Consider the following 20,851-nt stretch of genomic DNA (forward strand, 5'->3'; position numbering starts at 1 on the left):
CGATGGCAGCTCCTCCCTCTGTTGTGCACCCCGACCAAGCCTGGCCTGGAGGTCACCGTGGAACCCGCCCAGGAACAGGGGGTCTGGGGCCCCTGAGGTCAACCAGGCCTTCTCTGGGGCCTTAGGGCCCTCCTTGCAGCTCAACAGTCTGAGATCCGGACATGGAACTTTGGACTCCAGGGCCACTACTAGTGTCCGGGGCAGAAACAGGATAGTGGGGACCAGCTATAATCATAAGAAATATGAATCATGCTCTGTTAACCATGACAGTTCTGTTCTGGTTAGAGAAAGCACATTCTAACCAGGCCGAGAGCTGTACACCCTGGGACATGGGAGCTAACATCGGAATGCAGTCCATCCTCTTTTCCGAGAACTGCCTACCATTATGGAAAGATTTACAACCCCAGGGCTGAAACAATGTAGTCCTGGAGGCGCCTGCACGTTGCAACCCCCAGCCCTATTGCCTGTAATCATTATAGCTTGCCTACTTCCCCATGCCTGTAATTCTTTCTTTCCCACATAATCATTGCCCTTCTAGCCAATATAAGCAGCTGGCTTATAGAGAGGGGTAGAGCAGACTTTTATGGATGACCTACTGCTCTCCCATACTGCCGCCATTATTGGAATAAACATATATGATTCAATCCCGTCTCTGCTTAATTGGCTCAAGTAGCGACAGGCAGCCCAGACCCATTGGTTGTCCGGTTACACTAGCACACACCGGGTTGATGTGCCTAAGTATTACGCTGAGCCATTTAAAATTGCTGATTTTGTAGGCCAAAAATGGTTGCACACAGGCAATTTCGTGATTCAGCCTACTGGTAAAAGGCACATGGTTGTGACAGGCTTCATGGCAAGGTGAGCAGAAGGTGTGTTGGACTTAAGCACCCATTGACCCCCTCTGCCTGTGGGACCCCACTTCACCTCCACTGACCTCACCTCTGAGAAGGCAATCCCACAGGAGGCAAGGTGGTGGAAGCAGGCGGACAGGCAGGCTGTTGCAGGCTTGGGACAGGGAGGGTCAGCTCTGATGTCTTCTGCTACCCCAGACCCTTGAAAGCAGCTGGGGCAGCTCTAAGAATTAGGTGCCCAGGGAGCCGAGAAAAACAGACAGCAGATGGGGAATGACATCAAACCACCCTGTTCCTTTTGGGTCTTGGCCAGACACAAATTGCCTGCCATAGAGAAACTTGAGACTGGGAGGACAGTCTTATTTGATGGCTGAGTGGTGAGGGACAAGGCCTTGTGTTTGGCAAACCATAGGAGTTGCAAGCTAAATTGGGGAGGGGGGGTCTTAAACATTCCTCTCCCCTCAACAGTACTGCAGACAGACAGCCGCTATAGGGGAGCCTCTTCCTCAATGTCAAGAAAGTCACCACAAACCCTCATTTAACCTGCTTGTCCCTTAAGCACACACCAGAGGGCAGTGTAAGCCAAGACATGGGAAGGAAATTGTGGCAGGAGATTCTACTGAAGCATCACAGGGATTCATACAAAGAGGGCGCTGGGAAAATGGGTGTTGAGGGGCTTAGTGACTCAGGATCGCCTTTGAAAACCTTCAGCGGCAGGCAGAGGGGGTCTTGCAGAGATCTGGAGAGGAAGCATTAGCAACTAGTACCACAGAGCTTGCTCACATCACCAGCTCCCAAATCCTCAAAGGTCCTCACCACCAGTTCAGGGCAGGCAAGTTCCCAGCACCTCCTATGTGCAAGGCACGGTGCCAGGGGCAGGGATCCTAAGGGGAGTAAAACTCAGTCTCTTCCCACTGAGTACCTATGCTATGCCAGTCTCTTCACACTCATTATCTCATTTAATCCTACAATAGTAAAGGGCAGTAAGAATCACCCTCGTGCAAGCGACAAAAGAGGCTCAGAGGGGTGAAGTACTAGTCTGGTTAGTAACTGGAAAAGTCAGAGTTTAAACGGAGTCTCTCTAGATTCAGAGCCTGGGCTCCTACCCGGTACCAGAGCCTTCCCCCTCCCCCTCAGCCCCCCCCCCCACACACACACACACACACACACGCACACGCATTACCATTACCCTCCTCCTTCCTAAGCAACAAGGGCCCTCTCCTTTGCCTCTATAATGTGTTTCCCAAGCCCATTTCTTCTATGGATCGCTTCTACCCCTGTGACTTTCTAAATAAACTTTCTCACCCTAGCCGGTTTGGCTCAGCGGATAGTGTGTCGGCCTGTGGACTAAAGGATCCCGGATTCGATTCCAGTCAAGGGCACATGCCCGGGTTGCAGGCTTGATCCCCAGTAGGGGGCATGCAGAAGGCAGCCAATCAATGATTCTCTCTCATCATTGATGTTTCTGTCTCTCTCTCTCTCTCTCTCTCTCTCTCTCTCTCCCTTTCTCTCTGAAATCAATAAAAATATATTTTGAAATAAATAAACTTTAGTTTGAGTCTTGGCTCTGAATTCTTTCCTAGCCAGCACTCAAGTACTGAGGCTGCTGAACCAAGGTCTGATCTGACCCCACCGGTCTAACACTTGGTGCTGTTTTCACCGACACGTTTATTACATGTTGCAACTACCAAGCTTGAGAAGATCATGTCTTTCCTGCCGGAGCCCTAGTGCTCTAGGTGGATTAGTCTGATGAGACGGGAAAGCCACCGCCTGGGGAGGAGGGCCAGGCCAGAAGGGACTCACTGGATATGAGAAGCCAACCAAAGGGAGGAGGCAAAGACACTTGTAGCCCGAGGGCATCGGGGGGGAGGGGGGGGATAGGCCTCACTGTACATTAGTTCCCGTGTGAGCTAAAGAGGAAAGAGGGGTGACTGGAAATGGTTAACTTGGTTTCAGCCAACTTGAGATGTTGGCATAATAATAGGAAATAGAATACACTTTTCCCGTTTCCTGGAATCGGTACCTGGGGCTCAACGCTGAGGACAAAGAGGCATTAAGTAATCCATATTCTAAGTAGAACATACCAGTGGGGGCCAGATTCTTCCTCGGGCCTATTAAAAGTCTGCCAAATCTCTGAACATTGCTGACTATTTCTTACTTTTCCAGGAAAAAAGTAAATAAATGTTGGTGACCTTCAAGCCAGCCAGTACTGCGAAGATGAGCATTGTGACATAGTGAGTACCAGTGCAGGCTTCTGAGCCAGACTCCTTAGGTGTAGATCTTGCCACTTCCACTTACCAGCTGTACACCCTGGGCAAGTGAGGCTCTGTGAGACCCAGTTTCCTCGTCTGCAAAGGAAGATGACATTATCACCTTCCAAGGTGACTGAGCAGATTAATGAGTAAATACGTATAAAGCACTTAGAATGAAAGGCAGAGGGTAAGAAGCCAATAAGTGTGTGCTTTCGTTAAGAGCATTTCCTTCTATGACTGATTCATCTCATCATGAAGAACAAACTCAAATCTGATGCAAGAGAAGTGAACAGTATTTGGCCTGTTCTCTTGGGGAATGGGCAAGGAGAGAAAACAATAAAAGCAATGTTCTTTCTTGTAGGCTGTTGAAGAGTTGGTCTTTGGGGAGGGGCTGGGTCATCCACCTGGCCCTGCCCACCACACGCTCTGAGAGGAGGGCTGCTAAGTCCCCTTGCATCCTCACTCAGGTGTTTGAACCAGAACCAGGACAAAGAGCCTCCAGAAAGGCTGGCTTTAGGAAGCAAATAAGGAGGACTGCCTCCTGGGCCGACGGGCTCCTCCACACAAACTCTAAGAAAAAACGGCCCTGGCCAGTGTGGCTCAGTGGGTTGAGCATTGTCCTGTGCATGGAAAAGTAGCCAGTTCAATTCCTGGTTGGGGTGCATAAAGGAGGCAACTGATCTCTCTCTCTCTCTCTCTCTCTCTCTCTCTCTCTCCCTCCCTCCCTCCCTTTCCCTCTCCCTCTCCTTTTCCCTCTCCCTCTCCTTTATCTTTCTCAAACCAAACAAACAAAAAAAGAAACCCTCTAAGAAAAATGGCAAAAGGCTGGGCAGGGAGCCCATTGGTCTGGAAATTCTCCCCTGAGAAGTGTACAAGATAGAACTGGAGCAAATGTATAAAATGTATACAGGCCCAGCCGGCATGGCTCAGTGGTTGAGCATCAACCTATGAACCAGGAGGTCACGGTTCAATTCCTGGTCAATTCTTGCATATGCCCGGGTTGCAGGCTCAATCCCCAGTGTGGAGCAAGCAGGAGGTAGCTGATCAATGATTCTCTCTCATCATTGACATTTCTCTCTTTCTCTCTCCCCCCCCCCCCCCCGCCGCCCCTTCCTCTCTGAAATCAATAAAAATAATGTATACAGCAGGTTCAGAAATAAATGCAATTTAGGGTTCACAGACCAGTCTGCCTAAAAGTACCCCAGCTGAAGCCATGACAAAGGTCACCTGATCCATTTTACAAACCATGAGTGTGACAGAGGAGTCGCCTAGACTGTGGTGGCAGAGCCGATTAGACCGCTGCAGTGCCACAGCCAAGCTGGGGTAAGACGGGCTGTCCTACTGAGCCCTGCTCCTTCAGGTCCACCACCACCTTTCCCCACACACAAGCCTAAGAACACACAGACTTCCTGAGGAAGAGAAAAAACAGAAGCCGGCAGGGTGGCTGATGCGGGCTGAGGAAGAAGGTAACCGACGGTGGAGACTGCTTCTGCTCAGTGTCACCAACGCGAGTCCAGGCCTTGGTCAGGTGTTCCACTCCGTTTGGTGGGACTCCTGCCTTCATTAGGTATCCAGGCTCAGAAAAAAAAACAAGACATATCAATTTCTCTCTGAACATCAGATACCAATTCTTATTACAAAGTGGCAGCACAGTTACTGACATTAATGTATGGAGGGCTTTACTCTGTGCCAGGATCTCACGCTCAGTTCCTCATGGCAAGGCTATGGGGTGGGTACTGTTATTTCCATCATCTCCAAATCTCATCTGGAGAGATTAAGTAACTGCTCCAAGGTCACAAGACCTCACAGAGCCCAGCTCACAGCATGTGTCCGCGCTGTGGAGGGCTGGTTCCCTGTGCTAAGAACTTGTTTAAGTTAGGGAGCAGCCGGTGAGTGGCTAGTGTTGCCAGTACCCATTCACAGAGTTCTGTCCTTCGATCTCACATGCTCCATCTTTTTATTGTTGCTCCAAAGATATACGCCTAGATAAGCCCAAAACTAAAAGTCTAGACCGCCCCCCGCAGGAATCAAGTTTCTACCTCCTAGACCAGGGGTGGGGAATGTGCAGCCCGCACGCTGTATAAGGACCGTGAAATCATTTGATCAGGCCTGGCCAAGGCATTAGGAGTGAGCTAATTAAATGTGTGATCAAACATAGCAGGCTGATTTTTGAGTTGATAATTTTGTATGGCCCATGAATGATGTTATAAATATCCAAATGGCCCTTGGCAGAAAAAAGGTTCCCCACCCCCGTCCTAGACAATGGCGACACTGAACAAAGACACCAGGAAGGCCCAGTGCTCACCAGAGGCACAGAGGAAGGGTATGTGTGTGTGTTGCTCTCCTACCACTGTCCATCCAGCATCTGAATGCAACTGCAGTATTCCTCTCCACTCATCTCCCCCTCGTCGTCTTCTTCAAGCCCTTCCCTACTTTCTCTATGCTCAGACCCCACCATAGCTTCCTTCCTCAATCCTACATGATCCATCTACTTCACTTACCCTTTCACTCTCTGCTTCTGCATTTTGGTCTTTGCATTAGTCAGCGATTGCTATAGTAATGCTCTGTAACAAATTTCCCTAAAACTCAGTGGTCTACAATAAGCATATATTTTAATTTCTCATGGGTCTGGAGGTCAGCTCTCATCAATCTACTGCAGGTCAGCCTGGCTTAAGGGTGCAACATAGATTCAAGTTTGTTCCCTGAGACGTGTCTCATGCTCCTGGGGTCAGCAGCTCCCCAATGCATTCTGCTCATGTTGTGTGGCATAAGCACCAGAGGGGCGAGTGAACTGGCATACCATCACTTATACCCACATTCTGTTGGCCAAAACAGTCACGTGGGAAAACCCAGAATCAGTAAAGTGAGGACATAGACTCCATCCACACCAGTGGGAGATAATTCAAAGTCACGTGGCACAGTGTGGGTGTACAGTTCTAACACAGGGAGGGTGTGATAAGCTGAGAACAAGAATTTAATCCAATGAATTTCATCCATCCTCAGCAGTTCCTCCAAAACACCCCGGGTGTAGGAGGCAATTGGTACTGATTACTTTAAAGTGGAGGGAAAACAACCCCCTCTCCAGTCTTCTCCAACTCCTACGATAAACACGTGGTCAACGTTTCTGACCCTTTGCTTACTTGTTCACTCTGTGGGGCTTTGGAGAGATTAAGACCTCGGCGGCAGGACTGCCACTTCCTCCAATCATGTCCCCATGGTTCTCCCGCTCTGCAATAAGGCACGGACGTGTTCTTCCAATATGCTGCAATCTTTTCACATTTCTATTCTGCCTTTTCATTTTCCAGAAACACAGTAACCAGATGTGCCTTTCTCCCAGATGAAACAGACCTTGAAGAGTTCCAGGTGGTCCTAACAGTTAGGGCCTAACCGGTTTGGCTCAGTGGATAGAGCGTCGGCCTGCGGACTGAAGGGTCCCAGGTTCGATTCTGGTCAAGGGCTCATACCTTGGTTGTGGGCACATCCCCAGTAGGGGGTGTGCAGGAGGCAGCTGATGGATGTTTCTCTCTCATTTATGTTTCTCTCTCATTGATGTTTCTGACTCTCTATTCCTCTCCCTTCCTCTCTGTAAAAAAATAAATAAAATATCTATATATTTTTTAAAAACCGAGTTCCAGATGTTCCCAGCTCAGCTAAGCAGATTCCAGCTTAGGGAAGGGGTCAGGGCAGGAAAGGGGCAGACCTACACACTTAACACATTTTCCTTCTAAACACTCTTGGGTATGAAACCTTCGTGTTTAGGAAGCAAGTCTTTCAGAGCAGAGGAAGAAGCAGCATTGGAAATCATCCTTGTTGGAAGCAGCGTCCTTCCAACATGTTTCAATTTACCCTGGGATGGCGGCCATCCACCAATGAGCACGAAACTGAAACCACTGCAGGGGAAGGATCCTCTTATTCCCGGGGTGGGCCAGGGAGCTTCACTGTGAGCTTGGCCGCGCCTTTTACCCACACTGCAGACAGTGGTCTGACACTGAAACCTGAGCTGCTAAGCGGTTTCTCGTGGCCATGACAGGAAATGAGAGAGAAATCCATAAGAACGTCTGCAAGGCACCAGTGCTGGCTGGGGACTGTCACCACACAGTCGGACACTAATGCATTTAAGCCAAATAAAAAGAAATGGAAGACACATGTTGCCTCAGGGCCAGGGCCAGCCCACTTCATATCAAAAGTCCCTGGCGTAGTCAAAATCATAGAGACGGAAAGCAGAATGATGACTGCCAGGGGCTGGGGGAGGGAGGAACGGGGAGTTTATGGGTAGGTTTTGTTTTGGGGTGATGGGAAAGTTCTGGAGATGGATGGTGGTGATGGTTGCACAGCAGTGTAACTGTACTTAGTGCCAACGAACTGTACACTTAAAATGAATAAAATGGTAAATATTAGGTTATGTATCTTTTACAATAAAAATTTTAAGTCCCTGACCACCAAAACCCTTCCAGCAGTCACCTAAGTGCACCTTTCAATGACATGTTTTTAAAAATATATATTTTAATTGATTTTAGAGAGGAAGGGGAAGAGAGAGAGAGAGATAGAAACATCAATGATGAGAGAGAATCATTGATCGGCTGCCTCCTACAGACCCCCTACTGGGGATCGAGCCCACAACCTTGACCAGAATCGAACCCGGGACCCTTCAGTCCATAGGGTTCTATCCACTGAGCCAAACCAGCCAGGGCGAATGACAAGTTTTAAAATGGCAGAGAAGTAAATGTGCAAATGAGACAGAAACAGTGCTGTGATGAGAATTAAACTGGGCAAGGAGCTGGAGAATAAAGCGGGCAGAGGCAGGGCGCAGGACACAGGGCTTGCCAGACTAGGTTGTGGATTTCATGCTCTCGCCTAAGAAAATCAGGAAGCAATTTTATCCTTTTTTTTTTTTGCAAGAAAATATTAAAACGCAAATAACTAGTACAGTGTTCCAAATAGTTACTGCTCAATATATTTATCTATTAAATCAAAGAGGACAATGGTAACTCATTCAGGCTAAATAGAAACCTTCTTGCTTATCATTGAAATTTCATTGGCTTTTGTTTGGGTATTTTATTAATTCCATTTTTAGTATCTTTTTTTAATCTGGTCACAAAATTTTGCATGAAAGACAAATGTGATGAATCTTTGTTAAAAGTCAAATAAAAATATGTATAAAAATATACAACTGCAACTCACCAGCTACCCCAACCGCCATAGTCTGAACTCTTTTCCCGAGTTAATACTGTCTGGGGAAAGACAATGTCAAGCGTCTTCCAGGCATCAATATTTCTGCAAGACTTTTCAAAGCAATTAATTACTGACTTCCTCAGTCCACCAAGTGCCATCTAATACCTTCGATTTATCATCCCCACAACCCCCTGCTCAGGCCATCATCCAGAGCTGACAACCAGAGTTAAGTAACTTGCCCGTTATCATGCAGCCTGTCACTGGGGACGAGGGGGAGTGGGGGCCAACTCTGCTACTGAGCACTGTTTTATTTAATCCCCGAGCTCCTAGCTACTGCTTCAGCTTTTACCACTACAAAAGGTGAAAGAAATAATACTATTAGCTAAGCACAACACAGGAAATACAGTCAATAATATTGTAGTAACTATTCTGGAAATATCAGGGGGTGAAGTACTGGCATATGATTGTCTCACCACTATGCTGTACATCTGAAACTAATACCAAATGTAAACTGTCATTGAAAAAAAAAGAAGCCCAGATGGTGTGGCTCAGTGGTTGAGTGTTGACTTATGAACCAGGAGGTCACGGTTCCATTCCCGGCCAGAGTACTTGCCCAGGTTGAGGGCACGATCCCCAGTGTGGGGCATGCAGGAGGCAGCCGATCAATGATTCTCTCTCACCATTGATGTTTCTATCTCCGTCCCTTTCTCTTTGAAATAAATAAAAAATATGTTAAAAAAGAAAAACTGAACTATAAAAAAAAGACACTATTAGCTGAAGTCCCTTTTGACTCCTGGATGATATTCCTAGATAATATCTGCTCACCCACAACCAAGAGGGCACACTGGTCGCCCTGTCCCATGGGTGGGAGGAGCTTGTGACAAGAAGGAAAGGGGGAACTTGAGATGTTAGTTTCATGGGACACATTTCTCAAGACACAGAAGCCTCTGAGGGCTTTTCAGCTCCAGCTTCCGCAGGACACAAGTCCTCCTCTCTTTAAGGAAAACTCAGCACCACCGAGAGCTAGAACGCCGGCCAGCAAAGCTTCTCCTCAGCCTTAGGACTCGACCTGGATGTCCCTCCACAGAGCCTCCCCTGATGCCCAAGCTGGGGCTGGGTCTGGTGCCCATGAGTGTTGACCTTTCATATCGACATGTCCATCTGTGTGGCCCTGCTCATGGACTCCATCAGCCTTGCCTGGCACATAGCAGCCATTCCATAAATACCTGTGGAACGGAATTGAATTTCCCTCTTCTCCTTATAACACCAACCTTGTTCTACCAGCATTTAGAAAGTTCCAAATAATTAAAATTGCTCCTATTCGGCCTCAGAGCTTGCCACGGAACCCTTTCTAACATGCTTTGAATATATCCTTGACTTGTTAACAAAATACAGCAAACATAATATACCCTTTCCTTGATGTCCTGTGTCCATTCATCGGCTGTGAGTCGGCTGCTCTAAGGGGAATTTAAAATGGCTTAAATAGCCCGGCGTGGCTCAGTGGTTGAGCGTCAACCTATGAACCGGGAGTTCGCAGTTGGATTCCCGGTTGGGGCACAAGCCCGGGGTGCAAGCTGGATCCCCAGTGTGGGGCATGTAGGAAGCAGCCAATTGATGATTCTCTCTCATCACTGATGTTTTTCTCTCTCTCTCCCTCTCTCTTCTTCTCTGAAATCGATACAAATATATTTTTTATAAAAAAGTAAGAGTGATCAACTAAAGGACTTGTATGCATGCATATAAGCATAACCAATGGACATAAGACACTGGGTGATAGGGGAGGCTAGGGGACTGTCTAGGGCGGGGGGATAAAATGGATACATATGTAATACCCTTTGTAATACTTTAAGCAATAAAAAAAATAAATAAATAAAAATAAAAAAGTAAGAGTGCAGAATCTCGGAGGGTGGGTGGGTGGGAGGTAATGCACCGAAGACCTGGTATGCATATATGCATAACCCATGGACACAGACAATAGAGTGCTGAAGGCCTGGGGGGGGAGGGGACCTGGAGGGGGCCAATGGGGTAATAGGGGGACATATAAAATACTTTCAATGATAAAGAATTATTTAAAAAAATAAAAACAAATAAAATAAAATGGCTTAAACAAGGGAGTTTGTTTCTCTCTCAGGTAACAGTGCAGAAACGAATAATCCAGGATGCCCATGGTGACTCCACAGGGCCAAGGGCCTGAGCCCTTTTCATCCTTTGCTGTTATCCTTGGGTATTTCCCTGCTCACCCCCTGACTCCCAAGACCACATCCAAGCCCGTGGAGAGGAAAAGGCAGCAGGGCAGAGCTTGTCCAACCTGGCACATCTCACGTGCGCTGCTAGTCCGGAGGCCTAAGCTTAGCCACATGGCCCCCCAGCAGCAAGAGACTCAGCAGTCGCGGTCCATGGAAAGGTTGGCGGCTCTATTACTAAGAGAGATGGGGGAACTGAACACTGGGGTTAGCTCCTAGCGTCTGCCACAGCCATCTTTATACATCTGTTTCCTGGTACGAAGCTGTTTGGGTGGTTCCTAAAAGGACACCCGAAATGTGCAACACTGGCTCCTGGCAAGGACCCAGACTGCTTGAACTTACAGGTCCTCCGCCTCCTCCATCACCACTAGGCTGCCAGTCAGTCTCTTGATGATATGATTATGCTCGCTTCTGCTTAGTCAGAAAATCAAATAGCCAAGCCTTTTAGATTTATGTGTTACACACACACACACACACACACACACACACACACAATCAAATGGGGTGAAAGAAGAGATGGTTAATAAGATAGGCTCTGGGTGAAATTACCGCTCTCCCACCCCTGTCGGTGTGACCTTATGCGAGTCCCTTGACCTCTTTGTTTCTTCATCTGTAAAATGAGAATTATAACAGTAACTTAACTCACTATGTTGTTGTAAGGATTAAATAAATGACTACATATAACGCATGCTGGCTGGTGCACGGTAAGTGCCCAGTAAGGGAGAACTGTTATTATTCATCTGAAACCAGTGACTGATTCCACAGGCCCCGAGGGTGGGAGAGACCCTCCTCTGAACTGCGCTTGTTGAGCTTTTCACTGCTCACTCCCCCGCTCTGGGCTGTGTTCCAGATGGAAGCCAGAGGGCCAGAGAACTGGAGCCACTGTAAATTGGAATCAACTTGAATTTGGATATGTTTTATCTCACTCACATCCTGCATGCATTTTTAATAGCATCTCAAAAACCACAGAGTAAGCTGATAACGCATGAAAATTGCATTAATGTTAGGATTCCTAATTCTGTGTTTACTTTTCCATTCTCCAGATATCCTTACAGACAGACAGAGGCCCGTTTTAAGAGGGGCTAATGGAAGTCTGTGTTCTAATTGATTAGATGCTGATTGCAGGAGGGCTTCTCCTCATGGGCCTCCAGATCAAAGCCAGCGAGACCGTCTCCAGCCCTAAGAGCTCAAACAGCAAGAAGGAAGGAGCCGCAGGGAAGGCAGACACTCTGGTGAGGGAGCTAATCTGATTCCCATCACATGACGCCTGCTTTGTAGAATGTTCTAGAAAACAACGCTCTTCTGCATCCCCAAATCCTGAAAGGAGGAAGATGTGGTGATAAGCTTACCCATAGAATAAACAAACGAAATAAAAAACAAAGAGAAATAAAACCAGTATCGAAACAATGACCGCTGGCGGCAGAGCCACACGCCTGCCCTTCATCAGCGCCTCGTGCACGACACGCACTCGGACACAGAGTCTCTGTTTCTCAGCGCGCAGTGCTGATCTTCATAGCTGAAACTGTCATTAACCAGGGAGTCCACAGCCTTAAAATCCCCCATTTTTACTTCTTCCAAGGAACTGGAGAGAGCATTGTTCCATGTCATTGTATATTCTCTCTTTGTATGTTTCATTTATTCCATTATGAACAGGAAATTTATTTACAGGGGTTGCAAAATCAAGAATGATAAAAAGTGTCCAGCAAAAGCCTCCCTCCCACCGCATCCCCCCCTCGGGCCAGGCCTCACCTCCACCCAATCCCAATAGAATCCACTGTCATTGCTGGGGGGCCCTTCGCCCTTCCGAAGCTATATAAGCAAATGCGAGTACACGTTCTTTCTCCACCTCTTGGTGCACACGTCCTCACACCACTCTGCATGTGCTTCTTTTCACTTTTGGAGATCTTTCCATAGCGTCACATACAGAACTTCTTTATTCCAGATTCTCCCAAGGAAGAAAAAATACTACACAGGACCCTCAGCCTCGGTCAGCTCTGATGAGAGAACAGACTCGTCCCTGTGCAGCCCCTTGGAAAGCTGCTCACACACCTCCACCAAGAAGCATGGCTGCTGAGTTACAGGGCGGGGCTCAGGGGCACGCTCTTTGCACATCTTACCTCCCCCTCCCGCCCCTCCCAGCACCACAGCATCTCCGGCCCCCCGACTAGAAAGTGCTTTCCCACATGACACACCCCGGTCATGCACACCACACTTAAGTGAAGTGGCTCACTCTTTGGCTTTTTTATAATACACATGCACCTCTGAAGTTAAAAGACAATAATAATAGCCCTAACCAGTTTGGCTCAGTGGATAGAACATCGGCCTGCGGACTGAAGGGTCCCAGGTTCGATTCCGGTCAAGGGCATGTACCTCGGTTGTGGGCACATCCCCAGTGGAGGGTGTGCAGGAGGCAGCTGATTGATGTTTCTCTCTCATCAATGTTTCTGACTCTCTATCCCTCTCCCTTCCTCTCTGCAAAAAAAAAAAAAAATCAATAAAATATATTTAATAATAATAATACTTTTTAAAAGTCAGTGAATAAGTGATGGTGCTCTGTGAAAACGCGCCCAACAAGTTTCCCTCACTGTCTAAAATGAGTGCCTCTAAATTCATCCTATTTCTGATGCATTTCACAGTAAGTTACAAATAGCAGAACACTTTATCTCTAAATAGTTCAGCATGCGTATCATTAACTAGACTGAATATTGGTTCAAGTTTTTTTTAATTACACACCATGCAATGTTTTGACATGAGTTTTGACAAACGCCTACAATACGTTGGTTAGCCAGGGTAATGATGTTTTACAATGTTCTATCTGCCAATGTGGAAAAGACTGCTCGGCTAGGGACTGCCGCTGAGATGATGAGAGGAAACCCCAGCGGACCCAACATTAGTGACAAGTGCAGGCTTGCTTTAGCTCCGACCAAGATGCATTGTCAAAATTGAGTCTACAGAAAAAACCCACTCTCCGGCGTCAAAAATGGTTCCACGTACCCGCTGGGAAAGTAAACGGAAGGCATGAGAGACTCGGGATTATAGTCCAAACAGAGCCCATAGAGACCAGAAACTCTGAAAAGGGGCTGACAAATAGTCTGGGTACTCGACTAGCTATCTATCGCTACCATCACCTCTTCCACTTTCTTAGCACCTCCCACTCCCCAGCCACCGGTTATTCTATGTACCTGACTCCCGTATGCAAAGGTGTGGTGTTCACTCGTGGAAAATACCTACAGGATAACTGACTTAAATGTTACAACCTAATTCACTGTCGTATGAAGAGTACAATCTGTTAACAGAAGCATGGAGTCTAGAAAGGAGACCACAGGTCAGAACTGTGAGTGCCTCCAGCCCTGGCCAGGGGACAGTGCGCTACGTCCAGCCAAGATGAATCTTCCAATCAGATCTGCAGGCATGTGATTGGCCACCCAAAGTCAATGATGTCAACCATCCCCCCACTCACTCCTCTTGTTATGTTGCTCTTCTCCCCAAGGAGGCTTCTGAAAACATTTGTTTCTCATGCCCACAGGAGAGGTATGGCAACGACCCTCGGGCCCACACATCTGACCCACTCGGTACTTCCATGGCTCACCATTCTGGACTGCGTAGTCATTTCCCGTGAAGTGGGCTGGCATGGCCTGGGTACACATGGGGCACTCCGATGTTTTAGTTTCTAGACCTGCAATCCTGAGAACCAAACCCTGAACCCTGGTACTAACATGCCATGTGGAGATACTGCTCACATGGCCAGCTGACCTTTCCTAGGTCACAATGCTACCTTGGCTCTAAAGAGTCTAACGTGCCTAAAACAACAGCAAAACTAGTAATTTATGTAATCTCCTGCCTGGAGATGGTCCATCCCACACAAACGTTCACAGGTGGATTCTAATTGTCCTCCCTCTTTCCACTCCCCATCACTGGTCCCCTTGATCCTTTTACTCTTCCCCCTCCACCCAGATGCACATCCACTCCAGGATCCTAGTTCTAGGTCGGTTGGTCCTAGTCAGTTTCCCCTGAGGCCTCTGAATTGCTAACGGGGTCCTCTCAGCCCTTCAGGTCCCATGTTCCCTAAAGGAGTCTTGGTCAGGGGCAAAAATTCTCCAAAACAAAGAAAATCCCCCGAGAAATATGTATTATGAAAACTCCTAACATAAAAAAAGTTGGAATAATTATTAGTAAACACTCATATATCCACCACCTAGATTCTATAATTGTTAAAATTTTCCTGTATTTGCCTTACCACCTATCAATCCATTCTGTTTCTGATGCATTTCAAAGTAAGTTGCCAACACCAGAACACTTCACCCCTAAACATGCCTATCATCAACTAGACTCTGTATTTGTTTAGGGTGTTTTATTACAAGTATTTTCACCATTTACTCTTATCAAAACTAACTCTTCTTGCGTGTTCAGGTTTTTTTTTAATTACATACTATGATAACACCTCACATCTATTAGGATGACTACTATCAGAAAAAAAAACAACAGAAAATAACAAGTATTGACAAGGATATGGAGAAGTTCAGACCCTGGTACACTGTTGGTGGGAATGTAAAATTGTATAGCCATTGTGGAAAATAGTACAGTGGTTCCTCAAAAAATTAACACAGTCTCTCCAGGGCCCCTGGGGCACCATCCCTCCTTCCCAGAGTAAGAGGGTTGAGGGAGAAGGCAAGGCAGACAGGAAACACCTTCGCACTAGGACATGTCACTAACTCATGTGGCCCTGGCAAGACACTTCCCCTTCTCTGAGCCTCTAGCTCATTATATGGGGAGGGGAGGTCAAACCAGGTCCCCTGGAGACTTAGGGCTCCAAAGCAGTGCAAAGGCCCTGGGGCTTAACTCTCTGATTCTGTCTCCCAGCAGCTCCCTATCTGTCTTATATATTGAACTTCTGCATAATAGTTCCTACAAGTAAAGTCTTCTGGGCTTAAAAAAACACCTAAAACCTAGAAAACATTGATTCCCTTTGGTGCTCTGTTTTTCCCGCAAACATTTTATCTTCTAAGGCAGCAGTTCTCAACCTGTCGGTCGAGACCCCTTTGGCGGTTGAACAACCCTTTCACAGGGGTCGCCTAAGACCATCCTGCATATCAGATATTTACATTACGATTCATAACAGTAGCAACATTACAGTTATGAAGTAGCAACGAAAATAATTTTATAGTTGGGTCACATGAGGAACTGTATTTAAAGGGCCAGAAGGTTGAGAACCACTGTCTAAGGCATTATATAATTTATGTATTATGTCTACTGTCTGCCTCCCCGCTTGGGTCACTGAGATGTTGGTCTGTTTGGTTTACTTGTGTATCACTGATGTAGCACAGAGCCTGGTACAGAGTTGGTACTCAATAAATACATGAATGAATGAAACAAATTTTTTTTAATATATTTTATTGATTTTTTACAGAGAGGAAGGGAGAGGGATAGAGAGTCAGAAACATCGATGAGAGAGAATCATCAATCAGCTGCCTCCTACACACCCCCACTGGGGATGTGTCCGCAACCAAGGTACATGCCCTTGACCGGAATCGAACCTGGGACCTTTGAGTCTGCAGGCCGACGCTCTATCCACCGAGCCAAACCGGTTAGGGCTAAATGAAAAATTTTTAATAGAATTACCATATGATCCAGCAATTCCACTTCTGGGTATATACCCAAAAGAACTGAAATCAGGGTCATGAAGAGATATTTATAAACCCATGTTCATAGAAGCATTATTCACAGTAGCTAAAACCCAAGTGTCTATCAACAGATGAGTGAATAAGCAAAATGGGGTATATACATGCAATGGAATATTATTCAGCCCTAAATAAGAAGGAAATTCTGACATATGCTACAACATGGATATTATGCTTGAGAAAATAAGCAGACACAAATACTATATGATTTCATGTGACACGTAGTCAAAAAACATAGGGGAGGGTGGGGGTAAGGGGAAGAGATCAACTAAAGGACTTGTATGGATGCATATAAGCCAAACCAATGGACACGGACAACAGGGGAATGAGAGCATGAGTGGGGAGGGGGGAATTGGGGGATTAATGGGGGGATGAGGACACATTTGTAATACCTTAATCAATAAAGAAAATAAACCTAAAAAAAATAAAAATAAAAATAAATAAAATAAAAAAAAATCCCATTGCCCTAACCGGTTTGGCTCAGTGGATAGAGCATCGGCCTGTGGACTGAAGGGTCCTAGGTTCGATTCTGGTCAAGGGCATGTACCTTGGTTGCGGCACATCCCCAGTAGGGGGCGTACAGGAGGCAGTTGATCAGTGTTTCTCTCTCATTGATGTTTCTAACTCTCTATCCCTCTCCCTTCCGGTCTGTAAAAAATCAATAAAATATATTTTATAAAATAAAATAAAATAAACAATCCCATTTACTATAGCAACAAAAAAAATTAAGATACCTAGGAATATATTTAAACAAAGAGGTAAAGGACCTGTACTCAGAAAATTACAGGATGCTAAAAAAAGAGATAGAGTGAGACATAAACAAATGGAAGAATATACCATGTTCATGGATTGGTAGAATCAACATCATTAAAATGTCCATACTACCGAAATCAATCTATAAATTCAATGCAATCCCTATTAAAATACCAATGGTATACTTCAAAAACCTAGAACAAACTCCAAAAATTCACCTGGAATAAAAAAAAGACCCCAAATAGCTGCAGCAATCTTGAGAAAAAAAGAACCAAGTGGGAGGGATTATAATACCAGATATCAAGCTATGCTACAAAGCCATTATTCTCAAAACTGCCTGGAACTGGCACAAGAACATATAGACCAATGGAACAGAACAGAGAACTCAGAGATCGACCCAAGCCATTACGCTCAATTAACATTTGACAAAGGAGGCACGAGCATACAATGGAGACAAGAGAGTCTCTTTAATAAATGGTTTTGGGAAAATTGAATAGATACATTAAATAAATGAAACTAGACCACCAACTTACACCATATACAAAATTAAACTCAAAATGGATAAAGGACTTAAACGTAAGATGAGACACCATGAAAATCTTAGAAAGAGAAAAAACAAACAAACAAAAAAACATAGAGACAGAAAGGAGAATGTTGGTTGCCAGGGGCTGGAGGGAATGTGGAGAATGAGGGGTTATTGTTAATAGGTAGAGAGTTTCCAATTTTGTAAGATAAAAAGAGTTTTGAAGATGGGTGGTGGTGATGGTTGTACTTAATGCCGCTGAAATGTACATACAAAAATGGCTAAGAGTGTAAATTTTATGTTGGGTTTTACCTCAATAATAAAATTGTAACAATTACATACCATGAAATGTTCTGACATGAGTTTTGACAAATGAATACAATAGTGTAAACCTAACTTCTATGAAGAAAGAACATTTCCACCACCCAGAAAGTTCCCACAAGTCCATCCATGCCCCCAACCTCCAGAGACAACCACTTGTTTAAAAATCATGTTAAAAATCAGATCTAAAAAACAGATTGGTTTTCCCTTTTCTAAAACTTTATAAAAATGCAACTATCGAGTATCTATATATATAAAAGCCTAAGCGACCTTTACAACCGGTCGACCGGTCGCTATGATGACACACTGACCACTGGGGGGCAGACACTCAATGCAGGAGCTGCCTCCTGGTGGTCAGTGTGCTCTCACAGCCAACCTCCCACAGCCAGCCAACCTCCCACGGTCCCTCCCTCCCACTGGCCGGCCTGAGTATCCCTGATTGCTCGTCAGGCAAAGGGACCCCACCCCTGCACAAATTTGTGCACTGGACCTCTAGTTCTTCTATATAAGGCTTGTTTCACTCAAGATGTTTTCAAAATTCATCCATGCTGTGTACATGAGTAGTTTGTACTTCTACATTACTAAGTCCTATCTTACCTAATAGACAAACATGTAAATTGACCATCCCTCCACTACACTCACCAGCCAATCAGGAGAGTATGCAAATTAACCCAACAAAGATGGCAGTTAATTTGCATATGTAGGCGCGAAGCAGCAGAGACGGAAGGCTCCGGGCCGGAGAGAAGGCCTGGGTCCCAGGTGCCGGAGGAAAACCGGTACCAGCAGCCAGGGGAAGGGAAGACCTATTGCACGAATCTCTTTGTGCAACAGGCCTCTAGTTTCATCATATGAATATACCACAATTTCTTTATCCATTCTCCTGTCAATTACCTGGTGGACTTGGCTACTATAAGAAAAGTTGTTATGAATATCCATATACACTGTTTTCATTATTTTGGTTAAATATCTAGAAGAATTGCTAGGTTATGGGATGATGTAATTCTTGATATGATTAGATTTAGGTCTACCATTTAGCTATTTGTCTTGTTTGTCCCATTGTTTTTTGTTCCTCTCTTCCTCCTTTCCTATCTTCTTTTGAGTTAACTAAATAATTTTTTAAATATATATATATATATATATATATATATATATATATATATATATATATACACACACACACATATATATGATTTTAATTTCAGAGAGGAAGGGAGAGGGAGACTCACCAATTGGCTGCCTCTTGCATACCAACCCGGGCATATGTCCTGACCAGGAATCGAACGGTGACCTCCTGGTTCATAGGTCGATGCTTGACCACTAAGTCATACTTGCCAGGCCTACATAGTTTTTATAATTCTATTTTAACTTCTCTGTTGGCTTTATAACTATACTTTGTCACATTTTTTTATTGAGATGAAATTTACATAACATAAAACTAGCCATTTTAAAATAAAAACATTTAAAACAATTCAGTAGCACTTAGTAACATTCCACGATGTTGTGTAATCACCACCTCTATCTGGTTATAAAACATTTTCATCTTCCCAAAATAAAATTCCGTAGCCATTCAGCATGGCTATTCTCTTCTCCTCAATGCCTAGCAACCACCAATCTACCCTGTCATTATTGAAATACCTATTCTGGACATTGGATATAAATAAAATCATATAGCATGTGGTCTTTTTGTTTGGCTTCTTTTGTTTCGCATGTTTTCAAGATTCACCCATGCTGTAGCATGTGTCAGTACCTCATTCCTTTTTAAGGCTGAATAAAATTCCATTGTATGCATAAACCACATTTTGCTTCTCCATTCTTCCATTAATGGACATTTAGTTGTTTCCACCTTTTGGGGTATTGTGAACAGTGCTGCCCACATTGCATTATTTTTCAGTGTTTGCTCTACTACAGCAATTTTCAAGTGTTTTAATTTCAGAACCCCTTTATACTCCTACAAAATACTAGAAACCCCCAAAAAGCTTTTATGTGAGAGACACATATAATTAAATTAAAAATGCAAAAACATTTTTTAATTAATTAAATAAATAAACCCATTATATGCTAACATAAGCATGTTTTATGAAAAATATATTTTCAAAAAAATAGTGAGAAAAAAGGCACTGTTTTACATTTCTGCCAATCTCTTTAATGTCTGGCTGAACAGACAGATGGATTCCATATCCACTTCTGCATTCGATCTGTTGTGATGTGTTGTTTTGGCTGGGGTATACAAAGAAAAGCCAACCTCGTATAGATATGAGGTCCTCCCCTTACTTCCTGAAGCATAATATCGCAGACCTCCCGAATGGGTTCTGGCGACCCCCAAAGTCCTTGCACCACACTTTGAGAACCGCTGTTCTAGGGGTTACAATGAACCTTTCAGAGACTAGCTAGAGCAGACATCATACCACTTCACGTAAGAACTTTGAAACTATAGAATTCCACTTACCATCCCCATTCTTCATGATACATTACATAACATAAAGCACAGGGGCAATTACTAGACCTATGCAATTGCAAAATTCTTTTGCTTTAAACAGTTCCATGTGTTTTAAATAAATAGAGGAAAGATGATAGCCTTTTATATTCATCCACAGTTATCATTTCCTAAGTTCTTCATTCGCCTAAAGACTCAGCTTTCTATCTGGCAGCATTTCCCTTCAGCCTGAAATATGTCCTTGTGGTGCAGTCTACTGGCAGTAAACTCTTCATTCTTTTCTAAGATTTTGTATTGATTTTTAAAATAAAGACAAGGCTGTGACATGTACAGATGGATATTCGAGTGGCAACACCATAAAGACCGGTAAAGTTGTGATTACTGTGGCAGTCAGGGGAGTGGCCACCTTTGCCAGGAGGAAGGTGGTGGGGCTGAGGGCAGAGTCCATACAGGGCTCCTGAGGTGACTGCAAAGTTCTTTTCCAGACCTGGATGGTAGATACTAAGATGTTTGCCTTCTAATAATTAAGCCATATATTTAGTTTGGTTGACTTTTCTACATCTGCGTTTTATTGTAAAAAAAAAAAAAAAAATAGTTTTTCTTTAACCAATAATACCGGGGTTG

General features: G+C 44.8%; 1 protein-coding gene across 1 annotated transcript in view; it reads right to left on the bottom strand.

Annotated features, from left to right (window-relative positions):
- The window catches only part of SPATS1 (spermatogenesis associated serine rich 1), a 45,729-nt gene extending 31,564 nt beyond the window's left edge, over positions 1-14,165 (bottom strand). The window contains 1 exon segment of the mRNA XM_059702250.1: positions 14,108-14,165. Within this exon segment, the coding sequence (XP_059558233.1) occupies positions 14,108-14,165 (58 nt within the window).
- Positions 14,166-20,851: the final 6,686 nt, after the last annotated feature.

Source organism: Myotis daubentonii, chromosome 6 (assembly GCF_963259705.1).
Source record: "Myotis daubentonii chromosome 6, mMyoDau2.1, whole genome shotgun sequence".
Lineage (NCBI taxonomy): Eukaryota > Metazoa > Chordata > Mammalia > Chiroptera > Vespertilionidae > Myotis > Myotis daubentonii.